General features: G+C 34.6%; 1 protein-coding gene across 16 annotated transcripts in view; it reads left to right on the top strand.

Annotated features, from left to right (window-relative positions):
* PICALM (phosphatidylinositol binding clathrin assembly protein) overlaps positions 1 to 15,159 on the top strand; it is a 100,113-nt gene that overhangs the window by 66,185 nt on the left and 18,769 nt on the right. For 2 of the 16 annotated variants that reach the window (XM_053203753.1, XM_053203757.1), the window contains exons 13-19: positions 184 to 333; positions 4,112 to 4,192; positions 8,451 to 8,558; positions 10,893 to 11,024; positions 11,119 to 11,149; positions 11,323 to 11,422; positions 14,989 to 15,012. In XM_053203753.1, the coding sequence (XP_053059728.1) occupies positions 184 to 333; positions 4,112 to 4,192; positions 8,451 to 8,558; positions 10,893 to 11,024; positions 11,119 to 11,149; positions 11,323 to 11,422; positions 14,989 to 15,012 (626 nt within the window). The remainder of the gene's footprint in view (positions 1 to 183; positions 334 to 4,111; positions 4,193 to 8,450; positions 8,559 to 10,892; positions 11,025 to 11,118; positions 11,150 to 11,322; positions 11,423 to 14,988; positions 15,013 to 15,159) is intronic. The other 14 variants (XM_027039968.2, XM_053203758.1, XM_053203754.1 and 11 more) reach the window with 13 other exon arrangements.

The following is a 15,159-nucleotide window of genomic DNA, read 5'->3' as shown; positions in this document are numbered from 1 at the left end:
GATTCGTTTTAAAATAATTAAATGTAGTTCTTCCATCTTGATGTTGATGATTAGGTATTTTGCACTGAGATTAATAAACAATAATATAGCTACTACTTTTCACTTTGCATCTTTTGACTAATTGCAATACTAATTAATTTACTTCCTTTCTTCATTTTGCTGTAATGCACATGGACTGCACAGATCCTTTCTCTGCTACTGTAGATGCTGTTGATGATGCCATTCCAAGCTTAAATCCTTTCCTCACAAAAAGTAGTGGTGATGTTCACCTTCCCATTTCTTCAGATGTATCCACTTTTACTACTAGGACACCTACTCATGAAATGTTTGTTGGTAAAGTACAATTTAACCTTTCTTTCCAATTAATGTTTATACTGCCTAAGTATTTTTTACGTATTCATCAATTATTTTTAAGGCACTGCAATAATTTTGGATTTTAATATCAAATTTTAAAATAAAATAAATAGCATTAATGTAGTGAGAGTTTTAAATTAACACTAGTATCCCTAATTTTATTTAATCCAAGTTTTTAGGAAAGAAAATTTCCTTTGAAGTTGTGCTTTTTTTAGTGTTTTGTTATCTATCATATTAGTGTGATGCTCAAGCTGTCTAACATCATTTGCCACATTTTATTAATTCAAAGAGTTGGTTATAGGGTAACATCTCTTAAAAGTTACCAACATGTTTATGCATGCTTCTGTTTTTCCCCCTCTGTGTTTGGGAGAGAGGGTAGTTAATCACTCTTAGTAGCTATCTCTTTTTTTTTGTTTTTAATACTGTGAATAGTACTATTTTAGATTGTCTCAAATAAATACATACTATATGTCTCATTCTTTTGTGTTTTTTTAAGTTTATTTATTTAGAGAGCACATGGGTGCACATGAGCAGGAGAGGGGCAGAAAGAGAGAGAGAGAGAGAGAGAGAGAGAGAGAGAGAGAATCACAAGACACCTCTGCACTGTCATCGCCATACAGGGCCCCAGCTCACAAACCCTGATATCATGACCTGAGCTGAAATCTAGAGTCAGTTTAATCGAGTCAGCCACCCAGGCGCCCTGTCCCATTCTTAAGGGTTTCACTTCATTGTTAGCTTGGAGATAAATGACAAGTAGAAAATAAAAAACAACTTGACTAAATTGCATTTAATTGTGGTATAAAAATCCATAAAATGGTAGAATTTCATTCTAGAGTTAATACAGGAAAATGTAAGTTTTTGAATATACACTAACCTGAAATTAATGTTTTTGAACCTCCAAAAAGATGATAAACGCTCCTTAAAAGTTGGTGAAATTGCTTTTATTCAATTCAGAGAAACAGCTTAAAGTGATGTAAATTTAAATCTTTGTTTAAAGCAGCATGCAGAAAGTTATCTGTGTACCCTAAAGAGATCATGTGGCCATATTCTGAACATTCTGTTCTATATAGCTAATGGGGCAGAAGGGAGGTGACGAGAAAACAATAGTTGGAGATTTGAGAGAGTTCCAAGGCAGGTGCCCTACTTATATATAACTAGTCTTATAGCTCCAAATTATAATAATTAATTACAGTAATTCCTGTATGTCATTGTAATTCATTACAAATTAAATAAAAAGTGGTTGAAACGCAATTTCACATTCTGTTACTCTTCACAAAATTTTGAAATATAGTACCTTATTTGCCTGGTAATAAAGGGTTACTAGAGTTATCCTTTGAATCAGGTTTTCTAAGAAGTTTGTATTTTCTTTATGCTTACTGAATGTGAACTAGTATATATTTAGTAAATATGGTTTCTTGTGTCTTTTTAAGTCAGTTGCTTTAATTTGGGGTATGAAAGGTATCTTTGCTTTGGGGCTATCATTTCCATCGTTTAAGTCAGAGCAGTGCATATGTTTCAGGCTGTCAATCTTCTATTCACCGAAGAGGGGTAGAATGGAGGTCAGTAAACTTAAGTGCTAAAGGCCATTGCTATTTCACATTGAAATAGAAGAGTAAAAATATATAAAAGGTATCCAAGGAAAGTCTGTAACAAAAGGAATATACTAGAAATGTCATTTTCCAAATGTTTCTTAAGTTGGAGCCCATGGGTTTGGGCAAGAGGAAGACCAGAAAGCACAGAAAATAAAGTTTGATGGCCATGTGTGCCAAGGTGAGTTGGTGCATTTGAAGATAAAATGATAGAATTGGTGGTTTAGGGCTTACAAAGACCTCCAGAGAATGTTTGGTCAAGTTTCAACTCTCATATTGGTAAGATAATTACTGTCATTTTCTGGATGGATCGCCTGAGTCCCCAGAAAAGTTAATACACTAAGACAACCCAGCTAGTAGGAGCAAAAGCTCAAAGCAGGAGACCTTTATAGCTTTGCTCTACATTGCCCTTTCCCTTATGGATGTGCGGACTAAAGTATCAAGTATACTTTAAAAAACAAACAAATCTGCCAAGATTTTTTCATAAGCAAAAAATAAGTACTTACCTTTTTGTAAAAGGTATTTTTTTCATAAGCAAAAAGAAAGTACTTACCTTTTTGTAAAAATGACTACAGAATGGCAAAATAAAAATCACACATGTGGTTTAGACTGTTAGGCATTAGTATAGAACAAGGATCAGCACACTTTTTCTTAAAGGGTCAGATTGTAAATATTTTCGGCTCACGAACCACATAGTCTCTGTTGTAGCTACCAGCTTTGGCTTTATAGCATGAAAGTGGCCATAGACAGTACGTAAACATGTTGTTTGGTTGTGTTCCAATAAATTTTTATTTACAAAGACCTGCACCTATAGTTTGCTGATTAATGCCTATCCTAAGAAGAGGCTTTTTATTTTTTTTTATTTAAAAAAAATTTTTTTTTCAACGTTTATTTATTTTATGTTTGGGACAGAGAGAGACAGAGCATGAATGGGGGAGGGGCAGAGAGCGTGGGAGACACAGAATCGGAAACAGGCTCCAGGCTCTGAGCCATCAGCCCAGAGCCCGACGCGGGGCTCGAACTCCCGGACTGCGAGACCGTGACCTGGCTGAAGTCGGACGCTTAACCGACTGCGCCACCCAGGTGCCCCAAGAGGCTTTTTAATAAGAAGGCTTTTAATCCATATTAAAAGTTCCTGAGAAGTACGTTTGTATAATAAAAATTCTAAGTTTTCTTAGAGTATTAAGAGCATGAAAGGACCACCCAAAATATGTCATTCCCAGAGATATATTGTCTAATTAGCCACTAGCTACGTCATTTAAGCTCTAATTAATTGAAATTAAATGTTAAAGTTAAAATTTTACTTCCTTAGCTGTATTAGCCACATTTCTGTTGTTCAGTGGCACATGTGACTGGTGGCTCCCATATTGGACAGAGCAGATTTATAAAACATTTCTGTTATTAGAAAGTTCTGTAGGATAGTACTGCTCTAGAACAGTGGTCAGTAAACTTTTTGTGTAAAGGGGCAGATAGTAAATAATTTCAGGCTTTACAAGATACGTAAAATCCCTGTTGTATATTCTTCTTTTGTTTTCTTTCATTTTTAAAAACAACCCTTTAAAAATGTAAAAACCATTTTTAGCTCACACAGCCATATAAAAATAGGCCACTGACTGTAATTTGCCAGCTTCTGCTTTATAGGATTAAGAATGACCCAGAAAAATCACAGAATAGCTACCTAGACACCCTCTAACCCTTCCAGAGGAGGATATTAATCTGGTGATGTGATGCTCACTGTACTATCTACTCCTTATTAAAGCAATTGTAAGTCCAGAAGAGTGGATTGTCCATGTCTGTGACCTTGTTCAGGCCTACTTACTCATCATTAAAAGAAGACAGCAGAAGACATGTTAATATTGACAAAAGCCAACTGCTTCTTATTTCTCTAAGGAAATGCAGTGTTGGTTATTTCAAAATTTTGTTGTGGATATATTTTAAATATAACACTCATAATGGAGACAGGCGCTTTTTTTTTTTTTTTTAAAGTAAGTTGTAATTTAAAGAACACTAAGAGCTTGGACTCTCCTGTTTTTGTTTTTGTTTGTTTTTAATTACTCCATTCTACTCTTAACTGTTCCTCCTCATTTCTCTCTCTCTCTCTCTCTCTCTCTCTCTCTCTCTCTTTTTTTTTTTTCCTGTTCTTTTTTCTCCCATGTATGCCTTGTCAGATTCTTTTTGTGGCACTCAGGCTTATCCTGATTCTACCCTTATGTGCCACGAGTCTTCTGCTGTAGCTGGTTTATTTGGAGGTAGGTAATGGTATCTCTTAAGATCATCTGTTTATGCAGGAGGGAGTTTCTGTTGTTATTTGCCTTAAAATGAGGTTTGTTTTTTTAATTTTGTAAGAAAAAAATACTTTTGAATAACAGCTTTTTTGCCTAATTTTGTTTTCCTTGATTAAACACAGGATTGTTTTGTGAATGGATACTTTGTCATCTTCCTACTTTAGCCCATACTCAAAAGGTTCACATTTTCAGAGGAATTTATAACATTTTAATATTACAAGCTTATGGAATTTAAAGCCCTTTGTATAGATGTTAGTGATAGAACAAACACTAAGTAATTTCGACTCGATCAGTTGTGGCACAGGTGTAGGGAGGTTCTGTTGGAAACAAGTATGCTTTTCTAGCACTATGCAAGACAGTAGAAATGGGAAACCGTTTCCAGAGAGGCATGGCCAACTTGATACTCATTTCTGTCTTTGCAGACATATTCTAGGCCAGTGCAGTAGTGATGAAACCTCAAAATCCAGCTGATTTTTTTTTTTTTTTGCATTGATTACCTTAGGTCAGTTGGTATTAAAAGGTATGTTTAACACAACTAAACAACTGGCAGAGTTGGACATGATTAAAGGATTTAAAAATGGAATTTATGAGGCGCCTGGGTGGCTCAGTCGGTTTAGCATCTAACTCTTGATCTCGGCTCAGGTCTTGATCTAAGGGTCCTGAGTTTGAACCCTGCGTTCGGCTCCATGCTGGGTGTAGAGCCTACTTAAAAAAATTAAATAAATAAAAATGAAATTTATGAGGACATTTGATGGAAAGTATGTGTTTAGAATCCAGTGAATTTACGTTTGAGTTCCTTTTTGAATTCCAGTTTACTTCCTTACCTGTATGATTTGAAACAAGTATTTAACATTTCTAAGCCAATGAAAAATAGGATAGTAATGGGTGATAGGATTGTCATGAAGTTTACGTATATGACAATATAACATCTGGCACTATGCCTGGTACATAGAGTTATCATTGAAACTATTAAAACCTTCTTGTGTATGCAGCTCCGTTAATATTTGCAATGGACTTTTTACCCAAATTATTATTTAATTATCAGATACAGTCTTAACACTTCTTTCATTGCTTTCAGGTTTTAAAATTACCATGGGTTCTTCACTTTTTAAGCCCAGCATTTGCTATGAAAAGCTCAAGAAGGTCATACAATTTTAATAGTCCTGATGAATAAATACTATAGCTGTAATAATAAAATTTTCTACTAACTAGTTTATATAATATGAAATATTTGGGATAAACTGAAAACACCTAAAAGATTTTGGAATCAGGCAATTTGGGGTTTAAGTCTTGGTTTTGCCACTTATTAAATCATTGATCTTGAGTAAATTGTTTAATCTCCTTGTTTCCTCATCCGTAAAAATGAGAATAATAATAACTATTTATGGGGTTGTTGTGAGATTTAAATAATAATACTGTTTATAAAGCTTTTGGATAGTGTTTAATAGGGTTTAATAAATAGAAGTTACTTTCACAAAAAGTATGAGGTCTAATTTATTTTGGAACTACCACCAAAATCTGTTAACAAAACAGTAAATTTTTCTGGAAGGTGTTTGGAATGCCTTTTTGTCCCCAAAGCTTGTTCATCCTGTACTTTCAGTTAATTTATTATTGTTCTTCTGAGATTTGCCGTGTAGGGCAGTGGTTTCTAAATGTTAAACTATGAATTAGTGCCGGTCAGTGGCAGAGTTTTTCACTGGGCCTTGGTGAAATGAACAGTTAACCTTAACTCAGAGAGCCTGTTTATCTTTTTTTTGTCCCTAAATTTCCTTTTGAAATGGTGATCCTAGTTTTTTTATCTTTAACTACTAAAAATTAAATCCTAACAGTCTCCCCAAAAGTGACTTGGGATAAAAGGCCATTAAGTTGATAATGTTCATTGAAATGATAATACAGAACTCTTACCTTCAACATGTTTTATACACATTCCCTACTTAAAAGATTATTACTGTGAAATACGTTGCTTTCTTCCCTGGTAGCCTGTCAGCTATTACAATTTATTAAAAATAGTCATTTTACTTTTCGCTTATGTATACCTAGAGACTTTAAATTTGAAGTACCAGCTCTGGATTACTTAATATCCTTTCAAACCTTTTCTACTTTTAGGTAATAATAGTATTGTAATTACACAGATTGATGCCCTTAGGGACCTCAGGAAATGGTTCCTCTCTTTACACATAGTAGTGAATGGATTAATATAAAGGATAGGCTTATCTCTGATAATCACCAAAATCTACAAAGCTAAGACAAAATAACAGGAAAAAATAGGAATTTGATATGCTATCCTAGTTATAAATTATTATTCCATGTATTTTCTAAAGTTTGGAAATAAAGCCAAGATACTGTTTCCACAGTGATTTAAAGAACAATATGTATACTTCTCACAGATGGGCACATAAGTAAATATGGTAAATTTTTGTCTTTCTTGAGTAGATAAAATCAGTTCTTAGTTGTAAGGAGTTATGAGAAGAAGCAGTGAGCCCATGGTAAAATTCTTAAACAGCTTGTACGCTTTAAAATGCTGTTAAATTGGTAAGTCTAGAAATCTGGGAACCTTTTGATTAATACCCAGATTTATATACTAAATTATTTTGTATTTTGATTGTATTTGTGTTCTCATTATATGACCAGTGTCTTTAAGAGTAGTTTAAATGTTAAGTAATTATGGAATAAGTACATTTTAAAAAATTTGTGCCCTATGGAATACTTATGCTAGCAATAAAATGCTACTTTTAAAGTAGTAGTATTGATGTGTATCAGCTCTGTGAGTCATTGATAAGTCATTGTTCTAGCTTCTTTGTCTTTGAGGACTTTCATGGACTTTTCACCAAGTCTTACCCTACTTTTTACAGTTTTCTTAAAAATCAGTCTTTTTAGTACAATATCATTGTACTTTATATCCTGATGTTATACATTTTAAGAATTCAAAGTGAGATTCTGACAGACGGAAAGTCCTTTAGCAGAAAGTTGAGGGAGGGAAGAGAGGCCGTGTTGAGGACTAAATAGGTTAACCTTTCCCTAATGATATATTTGATAATATTCTAATACTAATTTATATATATATACACACACATATATATGTGTGTATATATATGTACATATATGTGTGTGGGGGTGTATATATATACACACACACACATTTTGACTTTATAGAATTTAGAATTGAAGAGAACTTAGGAGCCATTTATGATAGCCTTCCACAAAGTAAAAGAATTCCTTCTTTGTAATCCTTGCTAGATGCTAGACTGTTTTCTGCTTGGAATATACTCCCCAAATCATGTGGCAGCCCAACTATTTTTAGATGATTTTAATTCTTCTTTTCAAACCCTAGAAATTCAGAACCTCACCTCACAAAAATACAACCTTTCACAATTTTTTGAAAATCTTCATTTGTTACCTGAGGATAGCTGGTTTCAGAGATATGAGCTGGGTGTTATCTTAGTACCACCAGCATCAGTGTAACAGACAGGAAAGAAGGTTTCCTATTTATGTTCTGGTATTTCAGATTTGCATTAGGTAAATTAGCATGTTTAATTGTGTAGTTGGCCACTTCAGTCTTGAAGTAGCAACTTGAAGTTAGAAGGTGGTCAGGAGTTGAACATGGTCTCTTTTATCGTTTTTGATACTCAGAAAGCACCTGGACACAAGAGGGATGTAAGGATTAGTGAGTTGTAACTTTCAGAATCTTTTTACCTCTCAAATGAACTTAAACTGTATTACATTTGATTAACCATTGAAGGAAGGAAGGTGAGTAGGTAGAGGGAGGGGAAGACTCCTGGGTATACTAAGTAGATTCATATATTTTTTAAGCACCATAGAAGGCTTAGCTCATTACCAAATGATCACTTAACGTTGTGTTTTTTTTTTGTTTTTTTTGCTTCATGCAAAATCCTGGAATTTTAGATGTGTTTAGTTTTTTAAAGATCATCAGCATACAAAATTAAGGTAAAAAGATAAGCAAAGGTTTTTTTGTAATGAAAAAAATAGTGGTTCAACTTCAGTTGTTCTTTTGTTAGTTTTCTTTGTCAGTAGGATGATTTTGTTACGGAAAATGTCATCACCACAAAAAAATGTAATGTTAAGAAACATTTTGCTTGAAGGGTTGGCCTTGTTTTTTGTTGATGGAATTTATTGCTTTTTCCATTCAATTGTCATCATTATTAAGAGCTATAAATGTAGATTTAGTGAAGAATTGAACTTTTTCCATTTTGGTTTTTCTTAGGATTCACTCCATCTCCAGTTGCACAGCCACATCCTTCAGCTGGCCTTAATGTTGACTTTGAATCTGTGTTTGGAAATAAATCTACCAACGTTATTGTAGATTCTGGGGGTAAGAAACATTTGTTTTTTAAGTAATTTATTTACTTAGAGAGTGCGCGTGTCAGTGGGAGAGGGGCAAAGGGAGAGGGAGAGAATCCCAAGCAGGCTCCTCATTGTCAGCATGAATCCTGATGCAAAGCTTGAACTCATGAACCATGAGATCATGACGGGAACTGAAATCAGGAGTCTGATGCTTATCTGACTGAGCCACGCAGGCACCCCAGAAAAAATTGTTTTACTAACATAACTATAATGTTCTCATATAGACTCTGTGTAAGGACAGATAATAATACTCCTCTGAACAGGTGTAAATAGATTAAATTGGGGTAGCCAATGAAGTTGTTTCTCTTTTTCAACCACTAGTTGAGAACTTTAAGAGATTTTTAACTGTTACCCTTTTCTTAGTGGCAGTTTGACACTGGGAAGATTTTCTCTCCCAGACCTAAATGAATCTTGCTCAGATTAGACTGTTAAATTGCTAGTGACTATATGTAGAGTGTTGTGCTTTGTAATCATTACAATTTTTACCTTTACTGAAATGAAATTGGCTTTTTTGATAACAAGGAAAAGAAAACCTGTGGTACCTTGACTGGTTGAGATAGTCCATGTATAAACAGCTAGAATGGATCAGATCTGTGGGGGCTTTTTGTTATTTTAAGGATGATTCTTTTTATAGTATGCTTGTTCATTTGTCTTAAAAGAACTTCTGTAAATTTGTAGAGCCAGGTTTCCATTTGTTTTCATATAATATCTTGTTAATTTGAAGTTTGTAAAGATTAATAAGAGTTTCCATAAAATTGACTATTCTTACTACGTGATGACCTTTGATTTTGGTTAGTAATTAAGTTCATACCATTTAAAGAAACATTGAGGTGTTTTTAATTTTATATATAATTAGTTGTATGTGTAAATAGGAAGCAGGCTTATAAAGAATATGTTATGAACTAAGATTTTTTTTCTACGTACTAGTAGTTTTATAATTATATTTTTTGATGCATTTTGATGCATTTTCCTTTTGAGTTTGTCTTTCTGAGATGAAGGATAAAGGAAATAGAGATCAACTGTTCATAGTTTGTAAACCACCATTTTTGGTGACTTTCTTTTTCAAATTCTCTGTTATTTCTAGGTCATGCTGTGTGTGTGTGTGTGTGTGTGTGTGTGTGTGTGTGTGTTTGCTTTATTTTGAGAGAGGGAGAGAATGAGAACCAGCAAGCATGGGAGGGGCAGAGAGAGAGGGAGAGAGAATCTGAAGCAGGCTCTGTGCTGATAGAGCAGAGAATCTCACTACAGGGCTTGAACTCCTGAATTATGAAATCATAACCTGAGCTGAAATCAAGTCTGATGCTTAATGGACTGAGCCACCCGGGCGCCCCCTAGATCCTGCTATTATTGTGTTCTTTAGTGGGTTTGTTTGGATTTGCTTTAACCTTCCCTTCTCGCTTTGGTAGAGAACCTTAAGGAATTTTATTTTATTTACATTTCTAAGCAATGTTCTTGTTTACTAGATGTTTTCATCCAATTGGGGCATTAGCGGTTTCTTCAGTATAATTTAGGTTAGCTGGTTTTAGATAGAAGAAAAGTGATGATCAAGCAGTTCATTTTCACTTGCTTGTAACATACTGGTTTACAGATACCTTACATTCTCCATGCTGAAGAATGTAAAGAGGTCTAGGAGATATTTCCTAGAAGAAAAACTTTTCAAAGTTACAGGGATGTATTTTTATCTATATTTCTTCAGGTGTATGTGAGTCTTCAGAAAATTTTCCCAGCGAGGGGAAGAATTACATTCTATTCCCTCTTCTTTCACAACTTTGGAATAAAAATTGTTTACCTGAATCCTTCTTTCTTCATCTCTCTTTTTTTATTATTATTTATTATGTTTATTATTTGTATTTGAGAGAGAGAGAGAGAGAACAAGCAGAGGAGGAGCAGAGAGAGAGAGAGAGACACAGAACCCGAAGCAGACTTCAGGCTCTGAGCTGTCAGCACAGAGCCTGATGTGGAGCTTGAACCCACGAACTGTGAGATCATGACCTGAGCTGAATTCGGATACTTAACTGACTGAGCCACCCAGGCGCCTCTTTCTTCATCCTTATAACCTTAATACGATTTTGTCATGAAGTAAGACATGATTTCTATCAAAACAAATTTGCCTTTTCAATCAGTTCATGAATCAGAAATGATGCATTTCTCCCTTTTTCATTTAAGGACATTTATTAATGTCCAATATTCTGGTGGACTTTTCCAACAAACAAACGAGTAGAAAAGGCAAAGATCTCCTTTAGAAAGCTGTAGCACCATAAAGTCCCTTACATATCCTATTTCGTCTGTTTGTAACTTTAAGGCTTTGATGAACTAGGTGGACTTCTCAAACCAACAGTGGCTTCTCAGAACCAGAGTCTTCCTGTTGCCAAACTTCCACCTAACAAGTTAGTATCTGATGATTTGGATTCATCCTTAGCAAACCTTGTGGGCAGTAAGTATTCTTTGGATTCTTTTAATCTACTTTAAAATAAGCTGTATTAAAAATGAATCTGGTTTTTAAATGCTTTCTTTTTCTCCTGTCATAGATCTTGGCATTGGAAATGGAACCACTAAGAAGTGAGTGTTTATTTGTGTTATTTTCTCATGTACCATTTAAAAGTTGATTTGGCTTTCATCTCCAAAGTATGTGTAGAGATGCCAAACCTACATCTTTTTGTTCAATCTCAATGTATAGGAAAGAATGTTTATAATTACAGACATTTAATGTTCTCACTTATGTTTATTTAAAGTGATGTAAACTGGAGTCAGCCAGGTGAAAAGAAGCTAACTGGAGGATCTAATTGGCAACCAAAGGTTGCACCAACAACTGCTTGGAATGCTGCAACAATGGTGAGTTGAAAGAGCTCACAGTAACGAGAATAATTTAGGTGAATGTGTGACATGAAAATGTTTTTAAAGTGATAACTATAAGTGGAAAGATTGTTTATTCAGTTTTAGAAATATAAGAAACTTGTTTTGTTTTTAAAGGAATCTGTTTGACTATCTTTTCCGAGTACATTTTAGTAGCTAACATATATTTAAAGGTTCCTCTGTTGCAGGCATCATTCAATAAATAATATGTGGCTTTGTTTTGTATAATCCTCAAATTAACCTTACGTGGTAGTAACTATTACTGTCCCCAGTGTTCAGATGAGGAAATGGAGACACGGTGTTGTTACATAATATGCCTAGGCTCCCAGAATTCTTAAGTGATTGGGTGAATTTTTAGAACCCAGGCAGTCTAACCTCAGAGCAGTTAATGATTAATGCTTTTAAACATTACCCTCTACTGCTGGTCTCAAATCTATTATTTATTTATCTAGAATATAAAATCTTTAGTTAATTTTTTTGATCTCACCGTTGGTAAAGAAACTATACATTGCTTGGTTTTTGTTAATATTGTCAAATAGTTCACACGGTTGGTTTTCCTTATTTGCTGTAATTATATTCTTAAAATCCCCTGAACACTGACCATTGCTAGGTTCACACACACATACATAACCTACTTTCTCTAGTAATGGTTTAGCAATCATTGATTTTGTGTTGTGTTACTTCAACAACATAAGTGGAGCAAATAAGGAGAATCAACACATACACAACCCTTACAAATATTATAATTTTAAATCCTAATCAAACTCATTCTAGTAGATGCTATTTTTTTTTTAATTTATTTTACAAAAAAGAAAATGCAGTTCATAAGTGTTAAGTGACTTACTTACTTGAGGCTGCTGCACTGACAAGTGCCAGACTTGAGACTCGAGCCGTAGCCAGAGCCAGAGCTGCTTGCAGTACCCTGCCCTGTTCCCCACCCTCGGAGGCAGAACCTTACCTTGGTCACCTTTAGGTGGGAACAAAGGCGTTGGGCAACAGATTTTTCACTACTCTATGCATGTCTGTCAGTGACCTCAAAAATACCACATGTTGCTTTGGGGATCACAAATAAATGTTAGCAAGTAGGCAGGTTTGTAAATACAGAATCCGTGAAAAATGAGGATTAATTGTATATGCTAAGTAGTTACCATCTAGTACTGAAGAAGTCCTACTAATTTTTTTGAGAGAGAAAGGAGGGCGCAAGTGAGCAAGAGGCGGGAGAGAGAGGCGGGGGGAAGGAGCAGGGCTCACCCAAGGCAGGGGCTCATGTGTTTTTTGGTTTTTGGTTTTTGGTTTTTGGTTGTTTTTTACCCCGAAGCAGTGGCTCAAATTCACCCAAGGCGGGGCTTGAGGTCATGAACCGTGAGATCATGACCTGAGCCCAATACAGATGATTAACGACTGAACCACCCAGGCACCCCACATATTTTTAATCACTATAAAGTATGGTTGTACCAGAGTTAGCTTTGTGGCTGTCCCCCCCATCCTTGGTCAGCTGCTGTTTTCATCAGTGCAATAAGTTTTCCTGCATCAGAGAAAACCAATTTTTTCTCACAGAAAATTTTTCTCATAGAAAAATTTAAAACATGCTTTCTTATAACTGAATAGAAGCATTTTGATTACACATTGTAGCCTTCCTGATGTTGTTAGTGACCACCAGTACCCCTGTTACAGCCACTTGTTATTAAATCCCTTCTAGAGCACTTCCCTGTTTCTCCTGGGGTTGATCATATGTTAAAATTACTAGGGCTGAGCTAAAAATAGTGTGCTGATAAAATTTGTGACATTATCCAAAAAGTTTTGTTAGCTCTAGTCTTTTTTTTTTTTTTAATTTTTTTTAACATTTATTCATTTTTGAAAGGCAGACAGAGCACAAATGGGGGAGGGGCAGAGAGAGAGGGAGACAGAAACAGAAACAGGCTCCAGGCTCTGAGCTATCAGCACAGAGCCTGATGCGGGGCTCGAACTCATGGACCGCGAGATCATGACCTGAGCCGAAGTCGGCCACTTAACCGACTCAGCCACCCAGGCGCCCCAGCTCTAGTCTTCTTAATTGGAAAATTAATTGGAAAATAACAATGAAATTTAACTACCTTTTTTAAGGCAACAATTTTTCAGTTTTTTATTGAGAGGGTTCACTGCCATTACTACTAATAAATCTTTGCATTTAAGTAGCTTGTTAAGTTTTTACACATACATATACACTCACTATCTTGAATCTGTTAATAGTACATTCTTGGGGAAGTTTGAATTGATACCATTCCGATTATAAGAATAAAGTTGTTCAATTTTTTTTTAAGTACAAAGTACTTTAAGTACAAAGCTTCTGTAAAGCAGATTTTAGCTGAAATCCATTCCATCCAGTCGATCTTCTTAATTGGAAAATAACAAGGAAATATAGCTACCTTTTTAAGGCAACAGTTTTTCATTGATAAGGTTCACTGCCATTACTACTAATATATCCTTGCAGTTAAGCAGCTTGTTAGGTTTTTACACATACGTATACACTCACTATCTTGAATCTGTTAACAGTACATTCTTGGGAAGTTTGAATAGGTATCATCCCAATTATAGGAATAAAGTTATGCAGTTTTTTTTTTTTTTTTTTAAGTACAAAGCCTCTAGAAAGCAGATTTTAGTTTAAATCCATTCCTTCTGACTCTGAATCCAGTGTTTATCCACACTATAACATACCTTACTGACCAGGGGATGACAAGAGGTTAGTTTAGTGGATTTTGTAGCCTCAGGTGTGAATTGTACATTGATAATACATGAGACCTGATATAAATCCAAATGCTGATAGGAAAATACAATGATACAATGAATATTTTGTTATAAAATTAGTATTAGACTATATGAAATATTAGAAGTTTGTAGACAGCACTTGACTTAAGATTGACTACCAGAATGGAATAGGCATTTAGCCATTTGGAATTTGTATGTAAGTTGATGATATTTATGGTATTGTGTCAATGTGTGTCATCTCTTAAGAATTTTGTTAAAATGTTAAAATTTGTATGTATGTATTTCATAGAGTTTCCTTTTAATGACTAACATATAGGGCTGGTGATGTGATTCACAACTTAGATAAACTGCTGCTTATGACATGTCTTTACATTTCTAACCTTTTTATTAATCCATAAACACTGTCAAGGTTTTTGAACATTTTTTAATTTAAAAATTCATTAGTATTTTATTAATAGATATGGTTTTAATTACTTTTAATTACTGCTTGCTTTTTTTCTATGGTAGACATGCAACCCTGTTCATGGGATGCAATGAATTTTGCATTTATGTTTTATGATACTTGTAATAGTAAACTATTAGGTATGTAAGTGGATTATGCTGGAGACTAAATTTTCCTAGTAACCTTGATAGTGTTTTAGTTTAGGTGTTCTTCCATTAGATTTTGGAAATACAAGAGATTTTAGGTAGTTAGTGAATGTACATGTGAACTAAAATGCTCTGTGTATTTTCTGTTGTGTAAGTACTTGTTCTAATCCAGTGTTATTGCATTATGTAATTGTTCTTCCTGGGAAAAACAGAATGGCATGCATTTTCCACAATACGTAAGTGACCAAAAACTAGCCTTTTTGCAATAAATTGGCATGCTATTAACCACTGCTGTAGCCGAATCTCATAACCTTCTAGCTATTACTTGTTTTCACATTCAGATTTTCAATGTGCCAAAAATTCTTTCTAGCATCTACTGATTT

This window comes from Acinonyx jubatus, chromosome D1 (assembly GCF_027475565.1).
Source record: "Acinonyx jubatus isolate Ajub_Pintada_27869175 chromosome D1, VMU_Ajub_asm_v1.0, whole genome shotgun sequence".
Lineage (NCBI taxonomy): Eukaryota > Metazoa > Chordata > Mammalia > Carnivora > Felidae > Acinonyx > Acinonyx jubatus.
Note: the sequence above shows the minus strand (reverse complement) of the source record. Positions and strands in the feature narration are given on the sequence as shown.